The 25,705-nt window shown below is 43.3% G+C and overlaps 1 protein-coding gene across 2 annotated transcripts in view; it reads left to right on the forward strand.

The window, feature by feature from the left end:
• Nucleotides 1-3,305: 3,305 nt before the first annotated feature.
• LOC135378312 (E3 ubiquitin-protein ligase MARCHF6-like) overlaps nt 3,306-25,705 on the forward strand; it is a 53,530-nt gene continuing 31,130 nt past the window's right edge. For both annotated transcript variants that reach the window (XM_064611309.1, XM_064611310.1), the window contains exons 1-7: nt 3,306-3,401; nt 14,427-14,523; nt 16,551-16,624; nt 16,994-17,137; nt 19,208-19,280; nt 20,294-20,438; nt 22,615-22,759. In XM_064611309.1, coding sequence (XP_064467379.1) covers nt 3,380-3,401; nt 14,427-14,523; nt 16,551-16,624; nt 16,994-17,137; nt 19,208-19,280; nt 20,294-20,438; nt 22,615-22,759 — 700 coding nt within the window. In that variant the 5' untranslated portion in view covers nt 3,306-3,379. The remainder of the gene's footprint in view (nt 3,402-14,426; nt 14,524-16,550; nt 16,625-16,993; nt 17,138-19,207; nt 19,281-20,293; nt 20,439-22,614; nt 22,760-25,705) is intronic.

Below are 25,705 nucleotides of genomic sequence, written 5' to 3' on the forward strand. Positions count from 1 at the left end.
CGTTAACACGGAATTTTTAAAAAAAGTGGACATATACAGGGTGTTTGCTCGTACGTGTCCAGAAATTTTATTTAAAGCGAGTGATAAAAGACAAACGAGTGCTACTCTTCAGCTACTTGACTAAGAAACAGGTGCTACTAGTGAAGCAGTACCTGTTTCTTACTCAAATAGCAGAAAAGTACCACTTACTTTTCTTTTATGGCTCGCTTTAAATATAATTTCTGCACACGTTAGAGCAAAAACCCTGTATAGTCAGAATCCGTCTGCTATTGCAATTCGCCGTACTGCGAATTCAGGAACTCTGAAATGATTGCAGCGAACTGGAACCTGTAGACATGAATATGTAGACAAAAAGTGCAACACGCTTTCCAGAAAATCAGTCATGAGAAAGATATGGGACCGTTTGGAGGTTTATTTTAAAGTTTTTCCCGTTTAGTACGCGAAGACGTTCCATCACTGCTCGCAGACGACGGTGGTTCGTCTCCATGGCTACGACCGCTGAAAGCTGGTTCGTGATTGGCTACCGGCATTGAAAACACTATTATTATTATTATTATTAGGGTATTAGTTGTTACGTCACATCGACGATTAAGCAGGCTTTCTCTATTTATGTGGTGTTCGTTCAAACCAGGGTTGCGGAACTTCCCAGTCGAAGTGTTTTTGTCACCCATTGGACTGAAACCAGTTGAAAACAATTGGTCCCCCCCGGTCCCCCCATTACAAAGAACTGGCAAGCTCAGGCTTACCAATTGGTCCCATAGTAGCTAACCAACTCTATCCAAATGGTCCAGGTGGACTCAGTAGGGTCTCCAATTGGAAACAAGTAGCCCTGCGGGTCTGCCACATAGGGCTACATGCAGCTACGGTTTCATCAGAGAATATCACACACGAACATATGCAGGAGGTAACAACTTGTTTATTGTACGTTCGGACTAGTCTTGTTGACTAGAACTGCTCAGAACGAAGTACTTTACAAATGGTCATTTCCAAACAAAAACAATACAAGTTTTTTTATTAAAAAGCTATTAGCTATCTGACGCAAGGCGATGACACGTCATAAGGGAGGTTCAGATAAACATACATATCTATCGAGTTACTATCACCCACCTTAGTTCGCATTTGAGAGTTCAGGAAATTCACAACTGTCATACACGGGCCGCTTGTCCTTTCTCGTAACACAGCTGGTGCACGGGTGCGAAGAGAAAAGTCTACGCATAACACAGCAGCTCACGACACAGATACAATTATGTTCGCGTTCTTACACGGTTTACAAAACCCGAAGAAACGCTTCATTCACGGAGCTGCACGGTTGCACAATCTACGCGCGCTACGCGTCCGACGCCAACGGAAACTTGTTCAAAGTTCAAACATGATGATGATGATGATGATACTGTTGGCTACCCCCGTTTACGAACAAAAGACGCCATTGTTGTGTGGGCAACCACACGAACGCGACTCCCGATTGCTGTATGTAATTGCAGATTGATTCAGGTGTTGTCGAATCGTAATTTCTGGCAAACTGTGTCAAATTATTCTCATTGTCCCGGACTCTCTGTTAATTTGTTTTGCCCACACCGGCCATGTGACGTCACCCGCGGAAACTGGTCTATCGGGTGGACAGCGCAGGCACCCAGGCACCTGGATGCCTGCACGCCTGCACGTCCTAGCCGCGTCAATTTAGTTAAGTTCGCATTCAACAATCACCACTGTGACTTCGTCCAGTTCTGCTCTCGTTGTTTGGTGGGGTGATGCCGATGCGCTGCGTCAGACTGTCAGACATGACGATGAGAGCATCAAAGTTTCGGTTTCAAACTGAAGTGAAGACAGCGAAAGCTTTACTCGTGCGATGTAGAACCACGAACTTTCTTTGCAGCTATCATTTTATATTCTATCCAGCTGTGGCTATGAAACCTAATTTACGCATTTTCTGCTATTTATACCGAAAAATCTCGCTCTCCGGGGGACAAACTAATCCTTAAAATAAATACTGTTAATATAAATTACTGTTGCTTATTGATAGCATTAATAGTTTAGGTACACATGCACTGACTAACTGTATTGGGAATACTGAGTACCATCACTTACTTTAGAACTCTACATTGGAATCAGTTGCCAATTGGACCAGTTGGAGACCGAGAGACCAAATGGAACTGGAGTTCCCTATCAGAACTACCAATTGGACCCATGATGTCCAATTGAGTGTCCTGTTGGAGTGCATGAAACCAAATGGACCTTCCAATTGGTGCTCAACTACCAACTGGACAGTCCAATTGGAACTGAACGATCCAACAGGTTTTGACATGGGACCTGTTGGGTCCCATTCGAACCAATTAGAAATTCCAACTGGACCATTTCCTTTTTTTCGGCTGGGATTCCATTCCGAGGAATGGAGATTTGTGATAATGGGCGTGGCAATGGGCGTGGCAACCCCATTCCATTCCGTTAATTCCATCAATAAAAGAAAATGGACCGGTAACCGTATTGGCTAGCCCAGCAGCCACCGGGGCGCCCAGACCATTCCAATTCCATTCCTGCGAAAAACTGCCTATTTCCATTCCATTCCTAGGATAGTTTCCGTCATTCCATTCCAATTCCATTCCGGGCTCTGATAAATCTGGAATAATTCCGGAATCATTCCAACTCCGGAGTGGCAAAACTCGGCAACCCTGGTTCAAACCCCCCCATAGAAACCATACGTTTGGGAGAGGGAAAACGAGGTGAAATCCTCTCTTCCGTGTAAAGTTCCCAAGGACGACAGGCCTGGTCTTGCTGTCTGCGTCCCTGCGAACCTGCTGTCTAACGAACAAGCAGGCAAGCAGCTATCAGTTCCGCTTTAGTATATATCCCGTTTTCACTTTCCGTTTGCATGGAATACATGGAATATATGTTGTCATATACGAAAGCGTTACCCCCGCAACATGCCTCCAGTCTTCGAATCTCCCCTCAGTCTCAGGGTTCCGTTTTGGATGTACTTCTAACCTTGCAGTGCGTTCTCTTTCTTTTCTTTTTTTTTAATGTGATCTACTGAGAACATTAGATTTGTTGTAGTTGTTGCTTCGTATCATGTTGTTTTGTTGTGATGAAAGTAAAAAACAAATAACGGTTTTGTACCCCAGTAGCCTCAGGACTTGGTCAACATTTCCCCCATCCGTCTATTTTCTTAACAGATGCGAATGTGAGGGCGTATTAGATCGTTTGACGCCTTTGACGCCGACTGACATAGGAATTGTTAGTCTTTTTCTTTTCTTTTTTTCCTCTTCTTTTTAGTCTTGTGAATGCCGATGTCCAACAGGTGTGCTGCAACGCTGCAACAGCAGACGACGGAAAAGAGGAAGTTACGCAGTATTTACATCCGGCTGGTGGGAGACGTCACATCAACATGGACGATTCCCAGCATCAAGGTATGTTAGCTAAATGCCGAATCTTTTTCACGTGTGCGCTGCACCATAGCGGAGCACATAGTTCTGTCAAGTTGTCACCACAAACTACGGTGCATGACAAATCTTGCTGAGGCTACCTAACTTTCTGTTCGTGCTCTTCGTGGTACCTATCGCGATAGGCTTAATCACCAACACTGAATTACCCCTATGTTTTAACGCTTACTGCGCAACTGTTCATGGACTGTTCTTGAGATTTTAATTGTTTAAACGAGAATGCTGCGCATTTGTGTCATACGACATACTAATTGTACGACATCGCTTCAAAGCGAAAGCTACTCGTTTCGCGTTACTCACTACCCACTACACCTGCATATCGCAGCACAGGATATTTAACATATTATACACACAGTCACCGCTTAACATCGCTGGACAATTATGTTCTGAAGTTTGGAGCAACACAGTATCCACAGTATGCTATGGTGCGGTTTTCCTGCATATGGTTTGGCGGAATTCATTCCTGCATTGGTCGCAGCTGTTGTTGCCCTTGTGTGAACGTCTCTGAAGGCCGTTTTCTTACCCATAGAATAGCGGGTTCTTGTGCTTAAATCCACAGCTGTTTCGTCGCTCGTCTAAAATACGAATTCTGATAGTTTAAGCGAGGGACTGCTGTGTGTGTTTGAGGGAGAGCGAATGTGTTGTTAACTGGCTTCGAAATATTGCCTACTTCGAAGTAGTGTCCTTGTAATTGCACGCATTTCCAGCGTTCCTGCCGCTGACGAAAGTAGTTCTGGGTGTCACTTAGTCCTGATTTGTCTCTGAGTTTCCGTGAATCTCTTCAACATCATTGAACCAGCGACCTTTCATTCTTCTTTAAGGAGATCTGTGCAGGTGTAACAGATCATATCGTCTTCTCCAGTGGTGTAACAGAACATTATGTTTCACCAAAATTCGCTTGTGGTGACAGACTCACGTGCGAGCGCATCTCGTTGTGTACGATCCAATTGCCAAAGCAGAGTTCAGGATTTCCTGGCACATACCATATACTGTAAACAACGGGAATTAGCTGAGGCAGGCTACATTGAAGGACAGACACGAACACTTAAGCCTCCAAACACCCAAGAATCAATGAAATCAAACAACTCGGGAACCTTACCTCAGCACCTTTTTCCTGAATTGTTTGATACCGTATACTGTCATTGCATTATCTGTAATCTGTCTGATGGCCAAACACCAGTCAGTGCAAGTGACTTCTGTGACACATTCTCTTCATTGCAGCAGGTGACAAGTAACATGTACTCACCGTTTGTCTCTCTCTCTCGTTTCTTGTTCCTCCATGAGTGTTTAGGAATGGCATCCACTTTTGAAACATGAGTTCCACTCGGATGACTTCGATCAGTTTAGACAGGACTTTTGAAAAGCTGCTTGTAGCATTTCCTGTATTCCAGTGCCGGCTTTACAGAGATGGAAATGGCAGTTGATGCACACCTCCTGCTGAACTGCCTCTTTCATCAAGCACTGTGAAGCATACTGGTAGCCGCTTACTGAGAGGCTTCCACGGAGCGAATGCCGGGAGATGGGAGATACGGGCTCCCGCTTTTACATGTACACTTGCACAGAGTTACCATGTGTTGTGCCTGATTGCTGCTAAGTTGCTTTTTTAGTTACCTTGGCTTAAAATTCAGATTCCCTCCCACGGAAGCAAAGCAAACAAACTCACTTAAAATTGTGTATTGTTGGTTTGGAACGTGCCATCACTTGATGTGCACACCTCCAAAGATATTCCTTGGCCAGGCGACAACAGTAGAAGGAACGAGACAGCGACGACGCAATCTCGTTCCTTCTTCTGTTGTCGCCTGGCCAAGGGATATGTACCAACTGGCCCCATACACTGTGTGTCCAAAGGTATTAGCTGCTTTACTGACACACGGTTGGCACCATGCGGTGTCGTCGTGAGGAGGGCCTGATTAACTTCTCGGAACATGGCAGAACATTTCTTACTAACAGCTTTTACAGCATGTCAGAAGTACACTTCGTAACCTCAGACCAGATTCTCAGTCTCCAAAGCCCATTCCATGCCTGATCCTCCTCTTTTGCTCCTCCCTGTCATATTCCTTCTCATCGTGTTGTTTCCAGGGTGGAAGGATGTTAAATGAAAATATTCAGATGGTAGTTCCACAGATCTCCTTGTCGCTTACATGTCTATGCTTGTTGTATGGTATATGGCGGTAATTTTTGTCATGTGTTGTCTACACTTATTTGTGTGTGCAGTCCATAGGTGGGGAAGTTACTTTTATTTTGTAGTGCACTACCGTTACTCACTACTTTTTCAAAAAGTAACGCGTTACGTTATTCGTTACTGTTGCGGTAGTAGGTAAGGCGTTACTAACGCTGTTACTTCTGATAAGTAATGCCGTCACTTTTGCATTACTTCACCAGTTGTCCTTATAATATGTACCATTTTTGGTTGAGTCACATAAGTGCATTCCGTAAATCAATACAAGCAATGTTGGGCACAAACAAGGGTCACGTATGAACACAACTTACATGTACGATTGATTGAAACGCAGAAGTAGTTGATGTTCAAAATTTTCATCGGTGAGCTTCGCCCGTTGGGCTGAGAGGACGCCTAATGACCAGTGAGTGCTCCTTGTCAAGATTGATAGAGACGGTGACCTTTTATCTCATACAGTACAAATCCCAACAGCCAATTCCTTGGTACTTTGTTACCTGTTCAGAGGGTAGAGGCTATTTTTCTGCCGCTTTTGCCTCATTCGTCCGAAAAATACCAGAGGGAGTGAAAAACAGAGGTGGTAAAAAAGGTGACACCTCAACCAGGGTAGATCAACAACCCTTCTTTTGCGTTCTTCGTGGGTGTTGATGTGACCTTCTTGTCATTGTTGAAGATGAATAGAAAAAATCGGGGATTTTCTTGGATTCTGCAGACACCGGTCCTTGCTCAAGCTTTCAAGTTCCCGAACACGCAGTAACGCATAACGCCGTTACGCGTTAGTTGTTAAAAATGTAACGACGTTACGTTACTCATTACTTTTCTCCCAAATGTAATGCGTTGCCATATTCCACTACTCGAATGTAACGCGTTCCCAGTAACGCACTACTTTGTAACGCGTTAGTCCCCACCTATGGTGCAGTATAGGTATTGTAGCGTGTCTGCGTTCATAAATGACAACCAAGAAAATTTGCTGGAGTTACGTTGTTTGACACCATTACCGTGCTGTATAGTACTGCAGTGGCACTGACTAGGAGGAATATTGGGATTGACGATACTACCTTTCACCTACGCTAGTCAAATTTGTCACCCCCTGAAAAGTTTTAATGTCTTCATAGCTTGCAAGCAGCCAACGTAAACGATGGCACAAAAGAAGAAATAGGCTCAACACCACCACTGCTACTCACAACTGAAAGAATTTTATTACCAGATGCCGTCCGTAAACGTAAAAAACACGCTACTATGTTGGAAAAATCCCTTGACCGTGTATAGTGCTAAAAATATATAGTTTCCTTGTCTTCATCCTGAATTTGAAGAGAAAGGCTAACACAAGAGATTTTCTCTCCTTTCCCCTGCTTATCTCTTTCCAGTTTTATTCTTTTTTTTTTTTTTCTGCCAGATACCACCATGTTGGTCTTGTAACTGGAGTTTCCCCATTCCACTCCACCAAAACTCCATTCCACCATTTTAAATAGTTTGTTCAGTGAAATGTCCTGGAACTGATCTGACTCCTATGCCGAGGCTATCTACAACGCGACGATAGTGTAGGCATTGAATTTGACATCTGAATCTTGTCAGCCAAATTCTATAGTTGGAAAGCGCTATCAGGCCACACTTCAGCAAGAGAAAATTCTACCGTGTTAATTTAACAACCCGGCATTCATCTTGTTGGAATCAGCAAAGGAAAATATTGTTTCCTTCGTAATTACAGAGTATTCGTCCAAAACTACATTCAGGCGGCACAAATCACTGCGCCTTGTTTTGTTGTGATATCTGTCAACGAGTTTTCCCATCATCTCTTCCCAAAGTGTGTAAAATTGCTCTCTAGGAGATGTTAAACCTTGTGCATGGCACTCCACCACATCAAAAAACAATATAAGTATATTTCCTCACCAAAAGCGATCGAGCCATACGATTTATAGCATGTGTATCCCCCGGCTCTTATACCACCGGAGATGATTTTAGATTATTAAAATACAGGATTTCTATACGTACTTGTTCTGAAGTCTTATCTATCTGCGCTGAAATAGAATGACCTCGTAATTTTATCTCTGTTCAAGTTACAACAAACTGCTAGGAGGAAAACAAGAAAATCACACGTTTGGAAAGTTTCACCCTCACGCAATAACTACGGAAAGCGTCATTAGCTTACAATATATCACTGGATTGAGTGATTGTGCAACAAAATGCAATAATATGTTTCTAGACCATCATTGAGGACCACGAGTGAGAGCAAAATTAAAATTTTCCGTGTCAAAGAAAGACAACAATGAAAGTTGCAATATATGTGACAAATCTGCAAATTTATGTTCACTGAACTGAAATGTGCTGGCTCAAATCATGAATCGCTTCGAGAGTTAATTGTTTCTGCTATGAACACGAAATGAACTTTAAAATGTAGCTTGTCAACTATTCCCTGAAAACACGCAGTGCTGCGGAAACATCGTCTGCTCTACAAGGGTGTCTCGCCCCGAACGACGGGATCGCCCCAAGCGGGAGCAATTGTCCCTAAGTGACCTAGTCTATTGTATTCGAGCGGAGTTTCCTGGCCAGAAAGAGTATTGAAGGACCGTGGTTGTGCCTGGTGGTATTTCTTATTGTCGTCTGGCAACCCTTCGTACAAACGTCATCTGCATGTGTGCCCACCTGTGTCCGCGTGTTCACCACACACTTTTTGTTTAATACTACCTATCCCCATTGAGAGCTGTGACATTGCTGTAACGTGAAATTTAATTTTTTATACTTACTGGCTAGCAGTGGGCGTTGAAAACAGGTACAACATGGAGCAGTATTTCATGTAAGCATCGTACGCATGCATAACTCCTTGGCAAAGGGCTGAAATGGCTGCCAAGATTTCAATATCTTGGAATATATCTTGTTTTCTCAAGAATTTAATTTACATAATTATCCATATTTGGGTTTGTTTTACATAAAGTTTGTAAATTCCTACAAATATGGTATTTGCATATTTTCTCTCTGCTTGGAGAGAATCCCATCTGTAGATGGGGTTCTCTCAAAGCATAAGGCTGATGTGAAATTGGAGGCAAAAAATGAAAGGAACTATTGAGCAATAATATATGCAAAGATTGCATGTCACAAGTGCTGTCAGATATTTTGAAGATGGCATGAACTTGGCAGGGGAGACAAGGAGGCAGGATGCAAATAACATAGAAGCATTTGGCATCCTCTCCCGAGCAGGAGGATAATGTTACAGCACAAGGTGATCTGGAATATAGCTGCTGCTCGGGTGAGAAGCCTGCATGAAAGCTGTACCACCCTGAGGTTTATACTATATGTGGCAGCCTGTACTTTGAACCTGACCAGAGACTCTTATACTAGAATACATGATGGTAAAACCTGAGACTAGGGATGACGAGAGCAGGCACACGCTCACAGACGAAGTCTCAAAAACATGCTATTAGGTTGACAGAATGAAACAATGAACGACCCATCCCCTAGCACTACATACACAGTTAAACAAGATATGTATACGTGTGCATATGAAACTTCAAATTTTGTTTCTGTTTGGCCAAGCAATTTAGCCCAATAAGCAAGCAGAGAAATTCATCAATTTTTGTATGCTGTAATTTCATGCATATAATCTGCTGATTATCAGCTGAAAAAAAGTTTTCTGATGCCATTCTGCAGCTTATATCTGTTGAAGTGGTCCCCTCCTCTTCTCAAATTGTCCCTGACATAGTAGCATAATCGAGCCTGTTACCACTCTGACTCGTGTTGCTGGTGGTAACTGGCGTTTTATCTCATAAGTGAGGACAGTAAGGTCCCATGGACCAACGGCATGGCCGAGTGGATAAAAGCATTCGCTTGGTGGTAGCTCCTTGGTCGTGCTGTAGTCTGGATGGTGGTGGGTTGGAATCCTACCACTGGCTGTGCTGTCTGAGCTTTTCCCTGGGTTTTCTGAATACTTAATAGTAATAACACTTTATTTAAAATGGTGCCTACAAACAGCGGAAGCCTGCAGAGCAGTGCACCTTCATTAAACAATCACACGAAGCTGAGGTTTTGGAACACCTCCTGTCTAAAATAATTAAAACACGGATGAAATAAATCAATGCAATTGGCAAAAACATTAAAATATGTTTGTATTCGTCGAGGCGGTGACTGTCGAGCAGCCATGTCCTTGACGTGGAACAGGGAAATGCATACCTGCCAACCCACCCAGATTTACATGAGAAATTGATGTTCTGAGGCTGGAACACACAGAAAGGACAATTTCATTCACTTTCATCCCGAATTTAGTTCAGTCTCCTGATTACTCGAAAATGTCCTCCAATCTCCTGGGTAATTGGGGCCTTGGGATTTTTTTCTCTCATTTTCCTCTAAAAGCTGCGCAAATGTATTCCTGAAGAATTAGACAGAGCCTGTAACACATGTTTTGCGGCATGACCATCCATGGATGGAAATCGCAGCAGATCGCGTGTTTCATCGTGTCCGCGTTTCTCGAGAAGACGTGCTATTGTCGTATCGTCAGTCCACTGTCGTACAGTAGTTTCGTCTCCTACGATGCACATGTTCCTTATATGTGCCAAGTGCCTTTACACTGGTTTTCTGGTTGAGCACAACCTGCCGCGTAGCATGGGCGACTACGTGTGACCGCTGTTCCGAAAGATGTTTCCAAAGTGTGATGAAGCGAAGCACTACAGGTCTAGACAGACGAAGACCACAGGCATCATCGGTGAAATGGCAGCGGCCACGCAAAATGCAGTGTTGGAGAGCCAGAGATGACGAAGCAACTATAGCGCGATGCAACTCGACCCGATAGTGGCTAGACACGGTGTAGAAGAATCACAATACAGTCGGTGGCAATGCTATTTCGAGTGTACAAAATTAATGTGCAGTGCAGCCCCCTGCCGTCGCACTGCGGGCCGTCTCCCGAATTTTGAGTTCGTCAGGTTGGCAGGTATGGAAATGTGTCTGACAGTACGAAGTGGTACGTGAAAACGTAAAAGGTTAATCACGGACTCAGCGCTCTTAATGTTGTGGACACATTTGTAAAAAAAAAATGAAATCACGGCTCGTTCCCCGGTTACGTAGAAAGGATACACGTGTGTTGCGTATCACCAAATGGGAATCTTCAAGTACAGATTTTCTGATAACGCTTGAAAACAGCGTCTAGACGTGCAACATTAGCTTGACCAATGCAATTCCATGCAACTGACCCAAATTCTAAGACAGGTAAAAGAAGAGAGACAAACAAATGTGTGCAAACAATCTGGTCCACTCAAGTCACGAGTCAGTCTGGAAATAAGACCAAGAATTCGTTATGCATTTTTTACAATGTGATCAACACGCACATTAAATGAAAGGAGTGATCCAACCAGATGCCCAGGTCTTTGACAGCAGACACCCTACATAGATCTGTGTCATACAGTTCATATACAAAAACTGTAGGGTTTACTTTGTTGGTAAGCGACAGTACTTTTGTCTTTCCTGTGTTCAATACAAGCCCATTGTGAAGGCACCGCGTAGCAATCGCATCAACATCGGCTTGAAGGGATACACAATCCCATATACTAGATACAGCAAGAAAAATTTTCAAGTCATCGGCAAACTTGAGGAGTTTACCTGAAGCTTGCTACGTGATCCATGTCATTTATGAAGATATTGCACAATAGTGGCCCCAAATTCGAACCTTGGGGTACACGTGACTTTGAGACGTAGTTTGCAGATAAGCTATTACAAACTCTCACGGTATTCAACCTTCCGTCTAAATAACTTGGGAAACTATTCACAAACAGGGGAGGGCATACCATAATGCTGAAGTTTGCGCACAAGAAGCGAATGGTTGACAAAGTGAAATACCTTGGTACAATCAAAGTAAATGCTGTCCACTTGACCCTGCTTATGCAAATATGGGGTAACAATATCGAGATAAGCAACCAAGTTTGTCTCAACTGACCGACAGGGCACACATCCATGTTGGGAGTCGCACAACCGACTCTTAAAATGAGACAGCAGATATTTGTGCAGAGCCTTCTCAGAAACCTTGGAAGATGTTGGGAGCAACGATATGGGTTGGTATTTCGTTACATCGTCAGTCGTACCACGTTTAAAAATGGGAGTAACAGCAGCAAGATTCCAAGATGTGGAAAAATGGCAGTGGGATAAAGAGAGGTTCAATATATGAATCGAGATGTGCGTGAGAGTACTACTACAGACGAATGTTGGCACAGTTCCCCCTGAAGTCGGCTCAGGATGGATACTAACACCCCCTGCCCCCACACCTTCCTGCTGTCCTCTCTCCACGTGTCCACGTCTGCACGCCGCTCATAGCCACAATTGCTTCGCGGCGCTAACACAGAACTAAAAAAATAATGTTCCCCATGAAGTCGGTCCAGGATGCACACTAAACCCCCTCCCCCCGTCTCCCACTCCTTCCTACTCTCCTTCCTACTCTCCTCTCTCCATCTGCCCACATCTGTTTGCCACTCAATACCTTCGGCTACCTTGACACCAACACAAAAAGAATGGGATTCGTCGGTTGCGTAGTTCATGATTTACGAGCGAAAGAAAGTGCAATTTACGCGTTTCCTCTTGCTCTCCTTCTGAAGGCCGACAATGCGGCGGAGCAGCTCTCATTGTTCTGCTCCAACGACTTGTCCAATCACTGCGGGAGATCGTTTGAGGAGACCAATCCGAGGCATATCTGCATTGTCGTGCTTCTTGAGAGGGAGAGGGAAAGCTTAAATTGCAGTGTCTTTGGCTCATAAATCACGAACGCCGCAACCGGTGAATGCTGTTCCTTTTGTGTTGCTGTCAAGATAATCGCAGCTTTCACTCCACAAGGAGAATTTTTTGCACTTTAGTGCCCCCTTAAGCACTCCAGTATGGGTGTCCCAAGTGGAAATTACTGAAGTCACACTCCAGTCCAAATCCAAGGCAGCATTATAAAGTATCTTGGTGATCTGGAGGACGCTGATCCTTGCCGATAGTTCTTCGGAGCAGGACGATGTTGATTCTGAAGTGAAGACTGCATAACTAATAGAGGGTGAATGGATAACAACAATAATTTCACACAAATAGTCACCATTTCTTCTTAAGCTACAAGGATGCGTGCTTCGTTTTGATGTCAAATCTGTCTTGGCCACAGTTAGTCTGATCAGCTCATGCGTCAGAAATGTTGTTACAAACCCAAAAGAAGCAACTCTGTAGCTTATATGCACACATTGAGAAGTTACCCGTCAAAAAGAACTCGTTACGAGTTAAGTTACCGTGTGAAAAATGTAACTAAGTTAATAACGAAGTTCTTCAGCCTGAAATATAACTTGCAGTTACGAAGTTACTTAAGAAAAAGAACGAGTTACCTCCAAGATACTTCGGACCCAAAATAGCACTACACAGGTGCAGCACGCATGAGCAGTTGAGTTCGACCTTGAGTTGCCTGTGGGGGCGTGGAACACGCTTAGATCGTTTATGTCCAACAAGTCGAACGCTTTGCATCTTACTCCCTGTGGGCGCGCGATGGTCCAGCCTCATTTCAGTGACAGCGGTCCTTACTTCCTGAATAGAATACTGTCATTGATTGAATATCACGTTTTATGGCATGAAATGCTATGAAAGAACCAGAGAGAAAGCAAGAAAATATGTGGACGTGAGTGAAAAGCGAATTAAAAGTAACTTGGAACTTAGCCTCAGTTACTTTGGCAAAGTTACCTGAAAAAGAAATCAGTTCCTCTGAAAGTTACCACGGCGCAAAAGTACTGAGTTACGTTACAAGTTACCAAAAAAAGGAACTTAGTTACAGTAACGAGTTACCTCGAACTCTGCTTATATGCGTGAAGTTACAGCGCACTTAAGCATCTCATGCACTTTTGATGCAGAGAAATGCTTTATGTATGTATCTATTGGAGACTGCGTGTGTATTGACTGCCTCTGTCACGCATGTAATTTGCAAACCTAAGCTGAGCATGCAATTATTAGGATATCTGACCAAAACGATCCGTCTGCTTACCACGTATGTAGACTTCCTAGAGGGAGTGAGGCCTCTGGAAGCTCCCAGTGGGAGGTTGGTCCCCTCCCAGTCAGTGCCTCTGCTAAGTGCTTTGATTTAACAATGCTTGCGCAATGCTTTCGTGCTATTAATAGCTGTAAACAAAAAGAACGTAAAAGCTCAAGATCTCACAAGGCAAATACAGGTAACATTGTGGCTCTGCTCTTTTCAGTACTTGTTCTTTCTTTTTTTTTTTCATTTTCAACTATTTTATTCAGGGGCCTACAGGCGTGTTTGGTAGAAAATAGCTTTATTGGAGTGATATTTCTTCTAGCTGTATGCTCTCAGTCTGACTGACAGAAGGGAAGCCCTGTAATGCAACTTTGATGCATGTTTCTGAATTCGAGTGTTCATTTCTAAAGATTTGCAGGGTGTTCAACTGAGTTTATTTCCACAATGTAGTTTTCTGAGCAGTTCAAGTGACTCAAAATAATTTGCCAGCAAAATAATTTGCCAGGTAAGAGAAATGCAGTTACAAGGATATTAAACCAAGTGCTGCTTGCACAGTGTCCATCCACATGTGGACAGTATGGTCAATGAGTTGTACAGGACAAAACTCTGACAAATTTAAGCATTTGCAGCATAATGGTAACAAAGTTATGAGGCGTGCAAATGCTCGTTCATGTAAAGTAAGACTTTTTTCTTGGCAATTAGTAATTGCATACTAAGCTTTTTCCACCATTATAATGGTGCTTTTTTTTACTTCTTCCTCTTCTCCTGCACTTCGTGTTCCAAGGCCAAACGAACACCTGGATATGTTTCTAAGACTGGTATGCTTGAAGCAATTTTTTTTTTTTTTTTTTTTCAGACATCTGTAGGGTTTGCCGCTCAGAGGCGGCCCCTGACAAGCCTCTTTTCCATCCTTGCATCTGCACAGGAAGTATCAAATACATCCACCAAGACTGGTAAGTACTTTTGCTGAGGTGAAAGGTATAGCATACTCGAGATCATGGACAGTCAGTTCAATTATCCTTCTGTAGAACTGTCATACTGCTTTCGATGCAATCTAGATTGCAGGGTAAGCATTTTGGCGCTGCAGAAGAAGATTGTGTAATGCCTTCAAAACGTCACACTCTTCCTATGGTGTTGAACTAGTGTAAATCTGCTGGATTCTAGCCAGACAGGTTACGTGCCACATTCGAAGTTGCGAAATCGAACAGGAATTGAGAAGGCTGCGAAACTCGTCTTTCAACATCTAGTGCATGAACAAAACAAGTTTATTTAAATCCTTGAAGGGAAGCACACTTACGCAGCTCACACTGTACCCACTTATATGTACCTACACTTTATTTTTGTATCTTCATTTATTAGTTTCAGCGTTGTTGAAATGATGTGTACTCATAAACTAGATAGCATAATATGTATATATGCTTGTGCTGCAGATTCCTTCCAAATTTTAGACTGATTTTTTCTTTTTTTCAGTTAAAACATTTTGGTGCTGATTTAACTTGCGATTAACATATTTTAATGGGGATGATTTAAATCAATCCACCCTGGTTACACGTGAAATAGGAGCACCCACTGTATTTCCGTCAGGTTTATTCCTGACATTATCATGCACAAAGATCCTGGAATTGTAAGCAACTGTGAACTCAAGACCCCTAGAGATGTGCTTGAAAGGTTTTAAGGGTAGTCTGTATACTGTATAGCTCCCTGTTGCTGTGCAGGTATGTGATAAAATAGTTGTTACACAAAAACACGTGCATGAACGTTCTTTCTGCACCTAGCTTTTTCCATTAAAAGTCACAGTTGAACTAAGATATGAACGTAGATCTACAAGAGCGTTTGCATCACCTCCACACAGATAGTGGAATGTCACAAGGTCACTGCCCTCGCAACGTTCACAAATGTCGTCTAGAGATGTGTCAGTGATCAATAATGTGGGCCCTAGCATTAATCAAATGCAAGCCGAGGCCACGTGTCATCTTGGCTTCTGAATGGATCAGAAGAGCTGGGTCACAAGCTGGAGTTCAATGGATTTGTACATTAAGAACATTCTGTACAAAAGAGAAAAGGAGTCAGACACATATTAGACTTACACCCACTTAGAAAAGCATTAGCTGCAGTAACCAAAATGTATTCAAACAAACATGAAAATCCTATAAAAATCTACCTTACGATAAAGCATGCCCGAAACCATGTCTGATCTCTACCAATGCCTCCTATATTTCTGTAATGCCTGGCAAGATGGTTGCTCCGTACTCCAGCGCCTCTTTCCTGCTCCTCCTCTCCCACAGCCCCTTTTTTGCAGCGTGGTGCTAGTTCCCGAGGGTCGCCAGTGCTGTCGTCTGCTATCAGTCCGTCGTTTTGCGGATTGTTTCGAATTGAAGTGCTTCTTGCCACGACGCGAGGCTAAATTCTGCTTGCGGACGGCTGCTGCCTGCTGCAGCTACAGCTGCTGCGTGCGTGTCACGTGGTGCATATCATAGGGATTTGGCGCCACCTGACGGAGGCACCCCATACTATCGCGGACATAGGCGAAGAACAGGGAGCCCGCTGACTTGACAGGCATAGAGATAGAGGAGGCGTTGTCTCTACGCATAAAAGGGGGGGGGGGGGGGTGCGAGGCCCCCTTCCTTCAGGACTTTTTTTCAAGCCCTTCCATGCTTTTCCTAGAGTTAGACTCACTGGCACAGATTTTATACCTAATGGGGATAAATCTCTAAATTATCCCTAAATAATTTACAAATTACTTTTCAGTGAACAGTAATACCACGGTCCCTGGGACCATGGTAATACGTATTTGAGTAAGCTCTTTTGTTGCAAATTTTGTACCCACTATTTTGGGATGCCCTGCACACATAAATCAATAAATCAATTTTTATGTATGTTTGTGATGTATTTTGTGCAAGGTCTTTGGAAGGTAGATTCTTGGCTCTCGAGAATAGTTGGTTTTCGCAAGCTTATGTAGTGTAACATATTTCTCTTCCAGTTTGGTGCAATGGCTCAAGTACAGCAGGAAAGAATACTGCGAGCTTTGCAACCACAGGTTTTCTTTTATGCCAAGTGAGTCTTGGATCCAATATTTATTTTGTATTGGCCACTATGTACCCTAAAAGTCTAGTCGGAGATATCATATCAGTGCTTGCGAGGCTAGAGGCTTTCATGAGACAAAGGTCTCAGAGCATCTTAAACATTGCAAAGCTTAAGAAGAGGTTAAACAGAATTTCATATTATTCCTATGTGAGATACGTTGTGTTCCCATGTGTGTGCGCCTTTACTCTGGCTGCTAATACTATGATACACTTTGGTAGTTCATTGTGCTGACTCTAATTTAACCACTTGTTTCCCTTGGCCTAAGGCGCTAAATTGCACACGCGTCACTTGTTATTCATGGCAATCAAACTGTCTTCTTTCTTTTTTCTGTCCTTGCAGTCTACAGCCCAGACATGCCAAAACGCCTCCCGATCCGTGACATCGTGAGTGGACTGCTGAGCAGCCTAGGCACTGCAATCCGCTACTGGCTGCATTACACAGTGGTTGCCTTTGCTTGGTTAGGCATTGTGCCACTTACTGCCTGTAATTATGGTTTCTTTACATTACAATTTTTCTTGCGTGACTGTGCTAAGCGTACAGTGGCTCCTCAGTAGAAACAGATTTCAACACACGTAGGGCCTCTGCTACATCAGCAATCATGTGTCTTCCTGATGAGACATCGAAATAAAAGGGCCTGTTTATGTTCTTCTGTTATTACCTATCTAAAACTACACATTTACTTTACTGATAGAGGATATCGGAATCGTTACTCAGCCCTCAGTTGTCTAGTGCTTTGTTCACGATGCCTAGTAAGCGATCACAAGAAAAGTTACAAACTCCATTCTTCATTCATTCTAAACTATTACTGTGTAATTGAATACTGTAGAAGTGGTTTTTTTCGCGCTGAATTATTTTTGGCGTTTTTCGCGCATTCCTCCAGAATCGCGAATTTAAGTTCCCGCGAATAACTGTGGCCACATGAAGGCGACGCTATACCGTGACTGCCAAGTGATTGCCTTGACCTTTTCTACTCCATGCAGTGTAGGTAGTTTAAGCAAGCCGCAGAAGATTATTTTATCCCATCAGGCAAGACGTAAAGAAATGAAAATTGATCACGCTTTTGTTACTCCTACAAACGCATTGCACTGTACATCTATACCACGAAGCCGAAACATGCCTTTCCCCGCCGTCTCAAAACCAGCTTGTATGATAGTACGACATCTCAACCGAACTGTTCAGTGCCCTGAGTGATAATGAACGGAGAACTGTTAAGATGAATTGGCTGACCTGCACAAGGCCAGTAGTATGCCCTTCTGCATGGTCCCTAAAGGCCATTGTACAGGGCTTTTCCTCCCATGTCTGTGAGGAGAAGAAAGAGAGTATGCCCGAGTAGTGACCGCGGCACGATTGGCAAGAGCAAAGCACTCCCGGAAACCTGTGTCGCGAATTTAAGCTCTCGCGAATCACTCCTTGAACCAGCTTTGTTCGAAAACGCGAAAATATTTTCCACGCGGAAAAAAACACTTCTACAGTAGTTTTGCAGTTTTCATAATTTGAGACTTCCTTGGTGACATGGAATAAATATTTCCCTTAATTTCATGATACATGCTAGAAAATGCAGAAAATGAGAACATGTTACTTTGGGCTGAATCCAGTGGATCACACTCCCTCTACTTGACTTTCCAACTTTTCACTCACTGCCTGGGAAAGTTGAGTTTTCGCAGCAGTCATATGCTACAACAGTTTGTCTCTGCACAGGGGAGATAATAACGCTTGGAGTAACCACATGACGAGGTGTCTGTCCACCTACAAGGCCGCAATAAAGGTGTATTTACAGACAGACCTGGGTTCAAGAAGAAACCACGTGTGCCTCAACCTTGAAATGTTACCCTTGAAATATTATGAAATTTGGGGGAGGGACCATTGAGGTCGCTCCATGGGCAGTAGAGCAGAGAGGGAAACTGGGCAACTACACAGACAGCTGACCTACTTGCATAGCGTATTGCACCAGAGTTTTTGTTACGTGTATATTGACCAGAGTGCTGTCACAAGTCAACTGTTTGACCGTAATGTTGGAGTTATTGGGATGTTGAAGGTGGTTATAAGTGAGCTTGACTGTAACAGACAGTGAATTCAATTGCAGTAGAAGTACACCTGTCCTTGAATGCCACACAAACAATTTGATGCTGTTTGGCTTGATACATGAACGATGAAACAAGCTTTTTTTTGCAATACGACCACCACACGATTTTAAAGTCCAGTTTACATGTTTTGGTATTTCTCGCTTCTCCAAATGGCGCCCATCCTTGATTAACCATGAAAATGTTGCATCACGCAACTCCTTTTGACCGCACTCACTTGATGGGAAAGCATGCATTCCGCTATGTCGTGTCTATCCTTCTGCTGTCACAAAGTTACCACAAATGGTGGGCTGTGTGCTTTTGCTGAAATATTTGACATTGCTTCGGTGAATTGACATTCTGCATTAATTAACACGGTTAACACGACCTCACAAATGACAAGAAAAGCCAAAATTATGAGTTGACCTCCACGTTAAATCTGTTACGAAAGATTGCCTGATTTGTTCAGTGCCGTTTAACTTGTGTTCTGCAGGCCGTATCTACAGGTGCCTCTTCACAGGTTCTGTGAGCTCCTTGCTGACGCTTCCACTTGACATGCTGTCCACGTAAGTACGTTCTTACTAAGACTACCGTGCATGCCAGTACCTTTGCAAACTGATGATTGAATCTCAGTCACACTTATTACTCTAAAAGGTTTTGACTTCATGCATTCAGTAATTTATACATTCAGTTTTATACACGTGTGAAGGCTGTTTCACTTACTTTTGTTAATCCCGTTTGTTGAGGCAGTCCCAAGATATACTGTGTCAGCTGGCAAGGTTTGACAGGTACATAAAGTCCCAGAGTGTTCTAGTAACCCTCACGTTGAGCATGCTCAGATCAAGCTTTTTTTTTTATCGTTCACAAAGATTGTGTCACGTAAATCGGTTGTCACACTGGATATTATGAGCTGTGCAGATATTTGAAAATGTGGAATGTTTGTGTTTCATACTTTAGGTTTCACAGTTCCATTCTTGCTTTCTAATTACAGTAGAACCTCTATGTAGTGAACGGCTGTAGTGAAGTAAACCTACAGTCCCACGTTGTGAAACACAACCATGGAGTACTGATAGTGCAGTTTTTAGCTGTCTGACCAACTTCACTATAAAGGGGTTCTGCTGTATTTACAGCTTATCTGTTGAATATCATCACTGGCATCATATTTAATTCTAGCTTGTTATTGTCACAGAGCCAAGCTATCAGAATATGTGTGGTTCACAGTCACGATAAGCTTTCTATCACGATCACCTTTCACGATAGGTTCTTTCTCAAGCTAGAATAAGTTTGTTTTTATCAATTTTTTTAAAAGTAAATTAGAGCTTCAGAACTCCGAAATACACTTAGTCAGGGATTTGCCCAGAATTTTAGTCTTAGGCGGATCTATGTATATTTGTATGTAATGTATTTGTATCAGAGAATTTGTGCTGTGAGTGGTGCTGTAAGATTTTTGTGAGGCCCTGTGAGGATGTGGGATGTGATGGGATGATCTATGCATTAGGATTCACTTCACAATTTTAAGCATAGACATTTTGCATGTCTGGCATTATGTATGTAGACTAACATATGTGTACTCACCCAGGGAGAACCTGTTGTCGGACAGCTTCTACGGGTGTTGCATTGTTACATGCACGCTATGTGCATTCATTAGCCTGGTGTGGCTGCGAGAGCAGGTCATCCATGGAGAGGGGCCAGACTGGCTTGGACCAGATCCCGACCTTGTGCAGGTTGGTCCAGTGCAAATCATTTTTACATCGTTGTCTGTCCTACTACTTGCTCGACTTTATACTGAGATAATTGTTAAAAAGCAAGTGACCTAGTGGGCATATGTCCTGTACTGACAGCTGCAGCGTGCAGCAGGCAACTCTTTATTACCCAAGAACTGCACAGGCAGCTTTTGTACCGTACAATGGGAGAGGGGGTGTGCTACTTACCGCGTGACAGAACCCGAAGGTAACATGCTGATAACTAAATGCCAAGCAGTTGCCATGCGTACATGACAGCATAGATCCATAATAAGAAAGCCAGAGCCTAGGCAGAGTTGAGACCTTGACTGAGGATGTCAGCATGAGATATGTTACCTAAGACTCGTCATCCTCTGTGAGGGATATTGAATCTGGGCAACCCTGCGCTATGATTTCGGCGCACATAGAACTAAAGATTGACATGGGCTGGACCAGCCCGAGGCCCGTGGGAGGGGTTCGGGCAACCCATACTTGTTTGGCTGTTGGCCTGGATTGTTCTATGCATTGTGAATATTCTTTAGACAAGTGGGTTGAAGCGGGGTAGTTGGTTGAAGTACATACTTGAGTGGAACTGCAGCAAGGGACGCGGACAAGCAGGTTAAAACATAAACGACAGGAGACCTGCGGACTCGCAACTAGCAGAAGTTTAATGGAAGGAGACAAATATATACATTACATAAGGCAAACAACCAATTGCAACACAGTAGTAGCACGTGGAGTGATAACAAGGCATTCCCACATGTAATCTTAACAAGCAAGGAAATCTCTCTCCAGCTGAGTTAAGGAAAGTGATGGTACACTTATGCACGTGTTGCCATGTAAACTAATGTGGAACATCTCTAGAATTTCACGAACAGTTTTCTCTGAACTCTTGCCTATTACTCTAGTACCTTTGAATCCCGGCGAACAAGACCAATCCTTACAATGCACTGGCAGATGGCCTGAAGGAGTCCGTCCTATAGACGATGCATGCTCAAGGAGTAGAACATTGAGGCAGCGTCCGGACTGACCAATATGAAAATTACCACAACCCAACGGTATGGAGTAAACCACTCCGATATCACACTGAACAAACAAATTCCTATGTCTCACTTCGCAACGTTGTCGTTGCTTAGGGCAATTTATGTGCTGGCAAAGTGACTAATCTATGTGGAGCAGAAGGCAGAGAAGCAGAGGCGTTCCACGTTAGTTTACATGGCAACACGCGCATAAGCGTACCATCACTTTCCTTAACTCAGCTGGAAAGAGATTTCCTTGCTTGTTAAGACTACACGTGAGAATGCCTTTTTTTATCACTCCACATGCTACTACTGTGTTGCAATTGGTTGTTTGCCTTGTGTAATGTATATATTTGTCTCCTTCCATTAAACTTCTGCTAGTTGTGAGTCTGCAGGTCTCCTGTCGTTTTGTTTTAACCCGCTTGTCCACGTCCCTTGCTGCAGTTCCACTCAAGTATGAATATTCTTTATTCTGAAAACAACAGACACACCTTTTTTTGTGCAATAAACTCTAACCAGCCAACAAAAGTGGTTGTGTGTTGGTCTGTGTGTGCTTGGACGGTGTCCCTTGGTATTCGGGAGTGTTTTTTTTTTTTTTTGGCAGCTCCTAGCGGGCGGGTGGGCCACCGGCGGGCATGGTCATTCTCTGATGGACTCAGACTGGCCCAGGCCTCATTTCTGAATGGCCGGCTCGTGCCAGAAAATGGCGGCCCATGTCAGTTTACATAAAACAGCCCTCAGGTTAGGAAAGTTACCTGACAGGCCGACAACTGTTTCATCACTCGTCACTGTAGCCTACCGCAAAATAAAACGCTGTTTAATTATTACATCAGGTCATTGTACATATCTCATGCAACTATAATTTGAATGTGAAGTAATAATAGAGAATAATTTATTACTCTTCACGACCTACTTGCTGATTTTTGCAGTTATTTGCTGACAGTTGGCACAAAAAAAATAAAATAAATGTATACATTAGAATTGTGCGAATTCTTTTTTTTTACTACCTGACCTAGACCTATTTCTGTATGACGCTCTTTTACTCGTTCGAAATGTTTACGAGCTGTTCAGTAATATTGGCTATTGCATTTTTTTTTTTTTTGCATATCACCAGTTATGCAAAATTGCCATCTGGATTTTGTTCTTCATGCTTTTTACAGCATCCTGACGTTGCAGAAGACGCAGCTGGTGCTGAGCATGCTGCCGGAGATGGAAACGGGGTAGTAGGGGCTGTGCAGCCCCCTGGGCCCGTTGCAGAGGATGCTCCGCATGCAGATGCTCCAGACGCAAACAATGGGGCACAAGGTAGGGTCATTTTCATTGGGAATGCCATCATTCATGATTTTCCACTCAAAATTCTTAAGTGTCTGCATGTACCTAGATGGTAAGTACAGTAAAACCTCGTTAATTCGGTTGTCACAGGACCTACAACCAACGTCCGAATTATCCGAATGTCGAAATAACGAAAGGACAACAAAATGCCTGTTATATGTGCCTATGTGAACCATGGTTTATTTAGAGAAAAACTGTATAATTGTTGTTTGCTTCCGGGACAAAATATGCACATTGAAAACCCCTGTCGCGGATAGGTGCCCATGCGCCTGAACACCGTCAAGTGTGCTGTTGCTAAAGTCCTCGAGGAGGGCAAGAGCCTCTGATGCTTCTTTGACGGTGCGACGGGGTGGAACATTCTATTTCCCCCGTTCACATTCGTCGTCCTGTGCAGCGTCTGGCTCGTTGATTTCCAGATGCCCAGTGGTAGACGATTTCGTCCTCCATCAACAGTCCGGCTATGGCGACACCCTCGTCAATTGCAAAGTATTCCGAAAGCTGCACAGCAGCAGGCAAGGCGCTATCAAAATGGCAATCGTTGTCCTTGTCCACGCCGATCTTTCAGCCTCACGCCTCACTCGGTACACAAAACCGCAGTGCCGAAAGCAGTTTCATGAGACCACAGATATCAAACACACAAATACGTGCAAACACGTGTTGATGGTCTTTATGCCAAAGGACAGACAAGCACGTGACGCTAATGATCATTGTGATGGCGATGGGTGCTTTGTCAGTTCACTTTGCTGCTGTTTACTGGCGCCACCACTCGAACCGCAACTTCGCTCCGTGGCCCCCGTGAGCGAATGTCGGGAGCGCCGAATTATCTGTAATTGGCCTAAATGCTTTTGAATTAGCGGGCGTCCATTCCTATACTTTTTATGCATGATTGCCGTGACCGCGTGGGCAGTCTGAATTATCGGGGGTCGAATTAATGAGGTTTTACTGTACTGTTTCCTTAGGGCAGAAGCTGGGAATGTCTGAATACATGCAACGCCAAATTCGTGGAATTTGACTCAAAACGTCTGTACACTTGAAGATATTTTAATATGTGGTCAGAGCAGACTCCACTGCACACAGCGTAGGAAAAAGTAGCATGTCGTTTAAGCATAGCACATTACTCCCAGCTATTTATTTACTGTTACTTACGGGGAGGGGTGTTGCCTCCTGTGCAGTCTTGGGGTTGAAACACTGGGAATAATTCATTAAGCTCTGAAAACATCATATGCCAGACATAGGTGAATAACGTATGGTTGTTAATCACTCTTGAATTTGCAGTCAATATAGAAAAAATTATTGACAGTTCGCATGCAGGCAGTGTTTAGTACTGTTGGCATTGAACCCAAATTTCTATGGACTAACGATGATGGACAGTGGCAGTAGTCTGAGCTTCACAGACCTTTCCTGAGGCAATTTGTAGATAAATCATGGAAGACCAGTGCAAGTGTAATTCACGTCCTCTGTCGACGTTGGTCCACTACTGCTTCCTATGTGCCACCTGATCTTTGGTTTTCTGATTTTGCTGCACAAGTTTTATCTCAAATTTCAGATTAGTTTAAATTAACAAAGATTATAGAGTCTACCAGCTATGAGCTGCAAAGCAGTTACTATTGTTTGTTCTGTGCCTACAGCTTATCACTAATTGGCGCATGCTAAATTTTACAAATCACCGACACGTACCTCAAAATTCCGAAAATGTATGCTAGAAATTCCTCTTAACAGTTGACCAGGCAATGGTACGACAGGCTCAAACTGTTAATATTTTGTTTAAATAACTCGAACCAGTATGTTAGGCATCTGAAACAGAAGAAACGTTCCATAGGAATATGGCTGAACATTTTACATTTCATTATAATAACTAGAACCTGAAGTTTTCGGGAAATATTTTTTTCTACGTTGGGGGATAAAAATCGGGAAAATAAACGTGTGCTCTAAATTCATATGAATTTGGGTGAAAGAACTTCCAGTATGCTAAATTTGGGGAGAAATCTGGCTCAGTTACTCAAACTAACTGTACTGGTTTGGTACAAACAGTAACGTAACTGCATTTGCTGCCAAACAAGTTAATGTGCATTCCTACAGACGTCTCAGTGAGGGCAATTTGCTGTGTAATAATCTGGTTTCACCCCAAAGAGGCAACCTTCAATTTGGGGAAGAATCGGGTTAAACCCCAAAACTTTGGGCTCTAATAATAACTAAGGAGAAAGCCCCACAATAGGCAGCTTCAATTTCCCATGTCTGTCATCAGTGACAAAATCGTTGCTTTGAGTCATGTACCACTTGTGCTTCGGCCGTGCTTTTCACCTTGAACGTTTTCCCTTCTGTGAAGACAATGGCAAACTACAAGCCACATGACGAACCCAAAGTCTCTTTCCATGTTGCATTCATACACGTGCATGCATATTCTTTATCACAGTGGTGCTGCGATAACACATGTAGCACCCTGTTTATATTTCTGCAGTGATGCATGTGATTTCAAAATAATGGACCCACTTTCAAGCCCCGCAGTGAAAAGATTTTTCATGAATCGACGTCACTTGAGAGTTTAAGGGGACCACGAAGAGATCCCCGAAAAAGCTGAGTTCTTGGTGGAGAATAGCTCACAAGGAAGACTTATCTAAAATGTATCAGATTTTTGCCGTATTGCATTCAGTGTGGGCTCAGTTCATGCGCAAAAAAAAAGCGTCAAGCAGTCGCCCGACACACCCCCTACAAGCGTCTGCACTGGTCGGGTCACAGCAGTAGCTTCTTTTGGCCGTGGTTTTTAGTTGATACGGTCAAACTTGTTATAGCGAAGTGCCGCGGGAACTACGAAAATGTTCGTTGTATCCGATTTTCGTTGCAACAGTATGATACAAAAACTGTAAATCCTGCTTACGAATTCCGGAATATGATGCCAGCCGTATCGGCAGTTAATATGAT

This window comes from Ornithodoros turicata, chromosome 1 (genome assembly GCF_037126465.1).
Source record: "Ornithodoros turicata isolate Travis chromosome 1, ASM3712646v1, whole genome shotgun sequence".
NCBI classification, from domain to species: Eukaryota; Metazoa; Arthropoda; class Arachnida; order Ixodida; family Argasidae; genus Ornithodoros; species Ornithodoros turicata.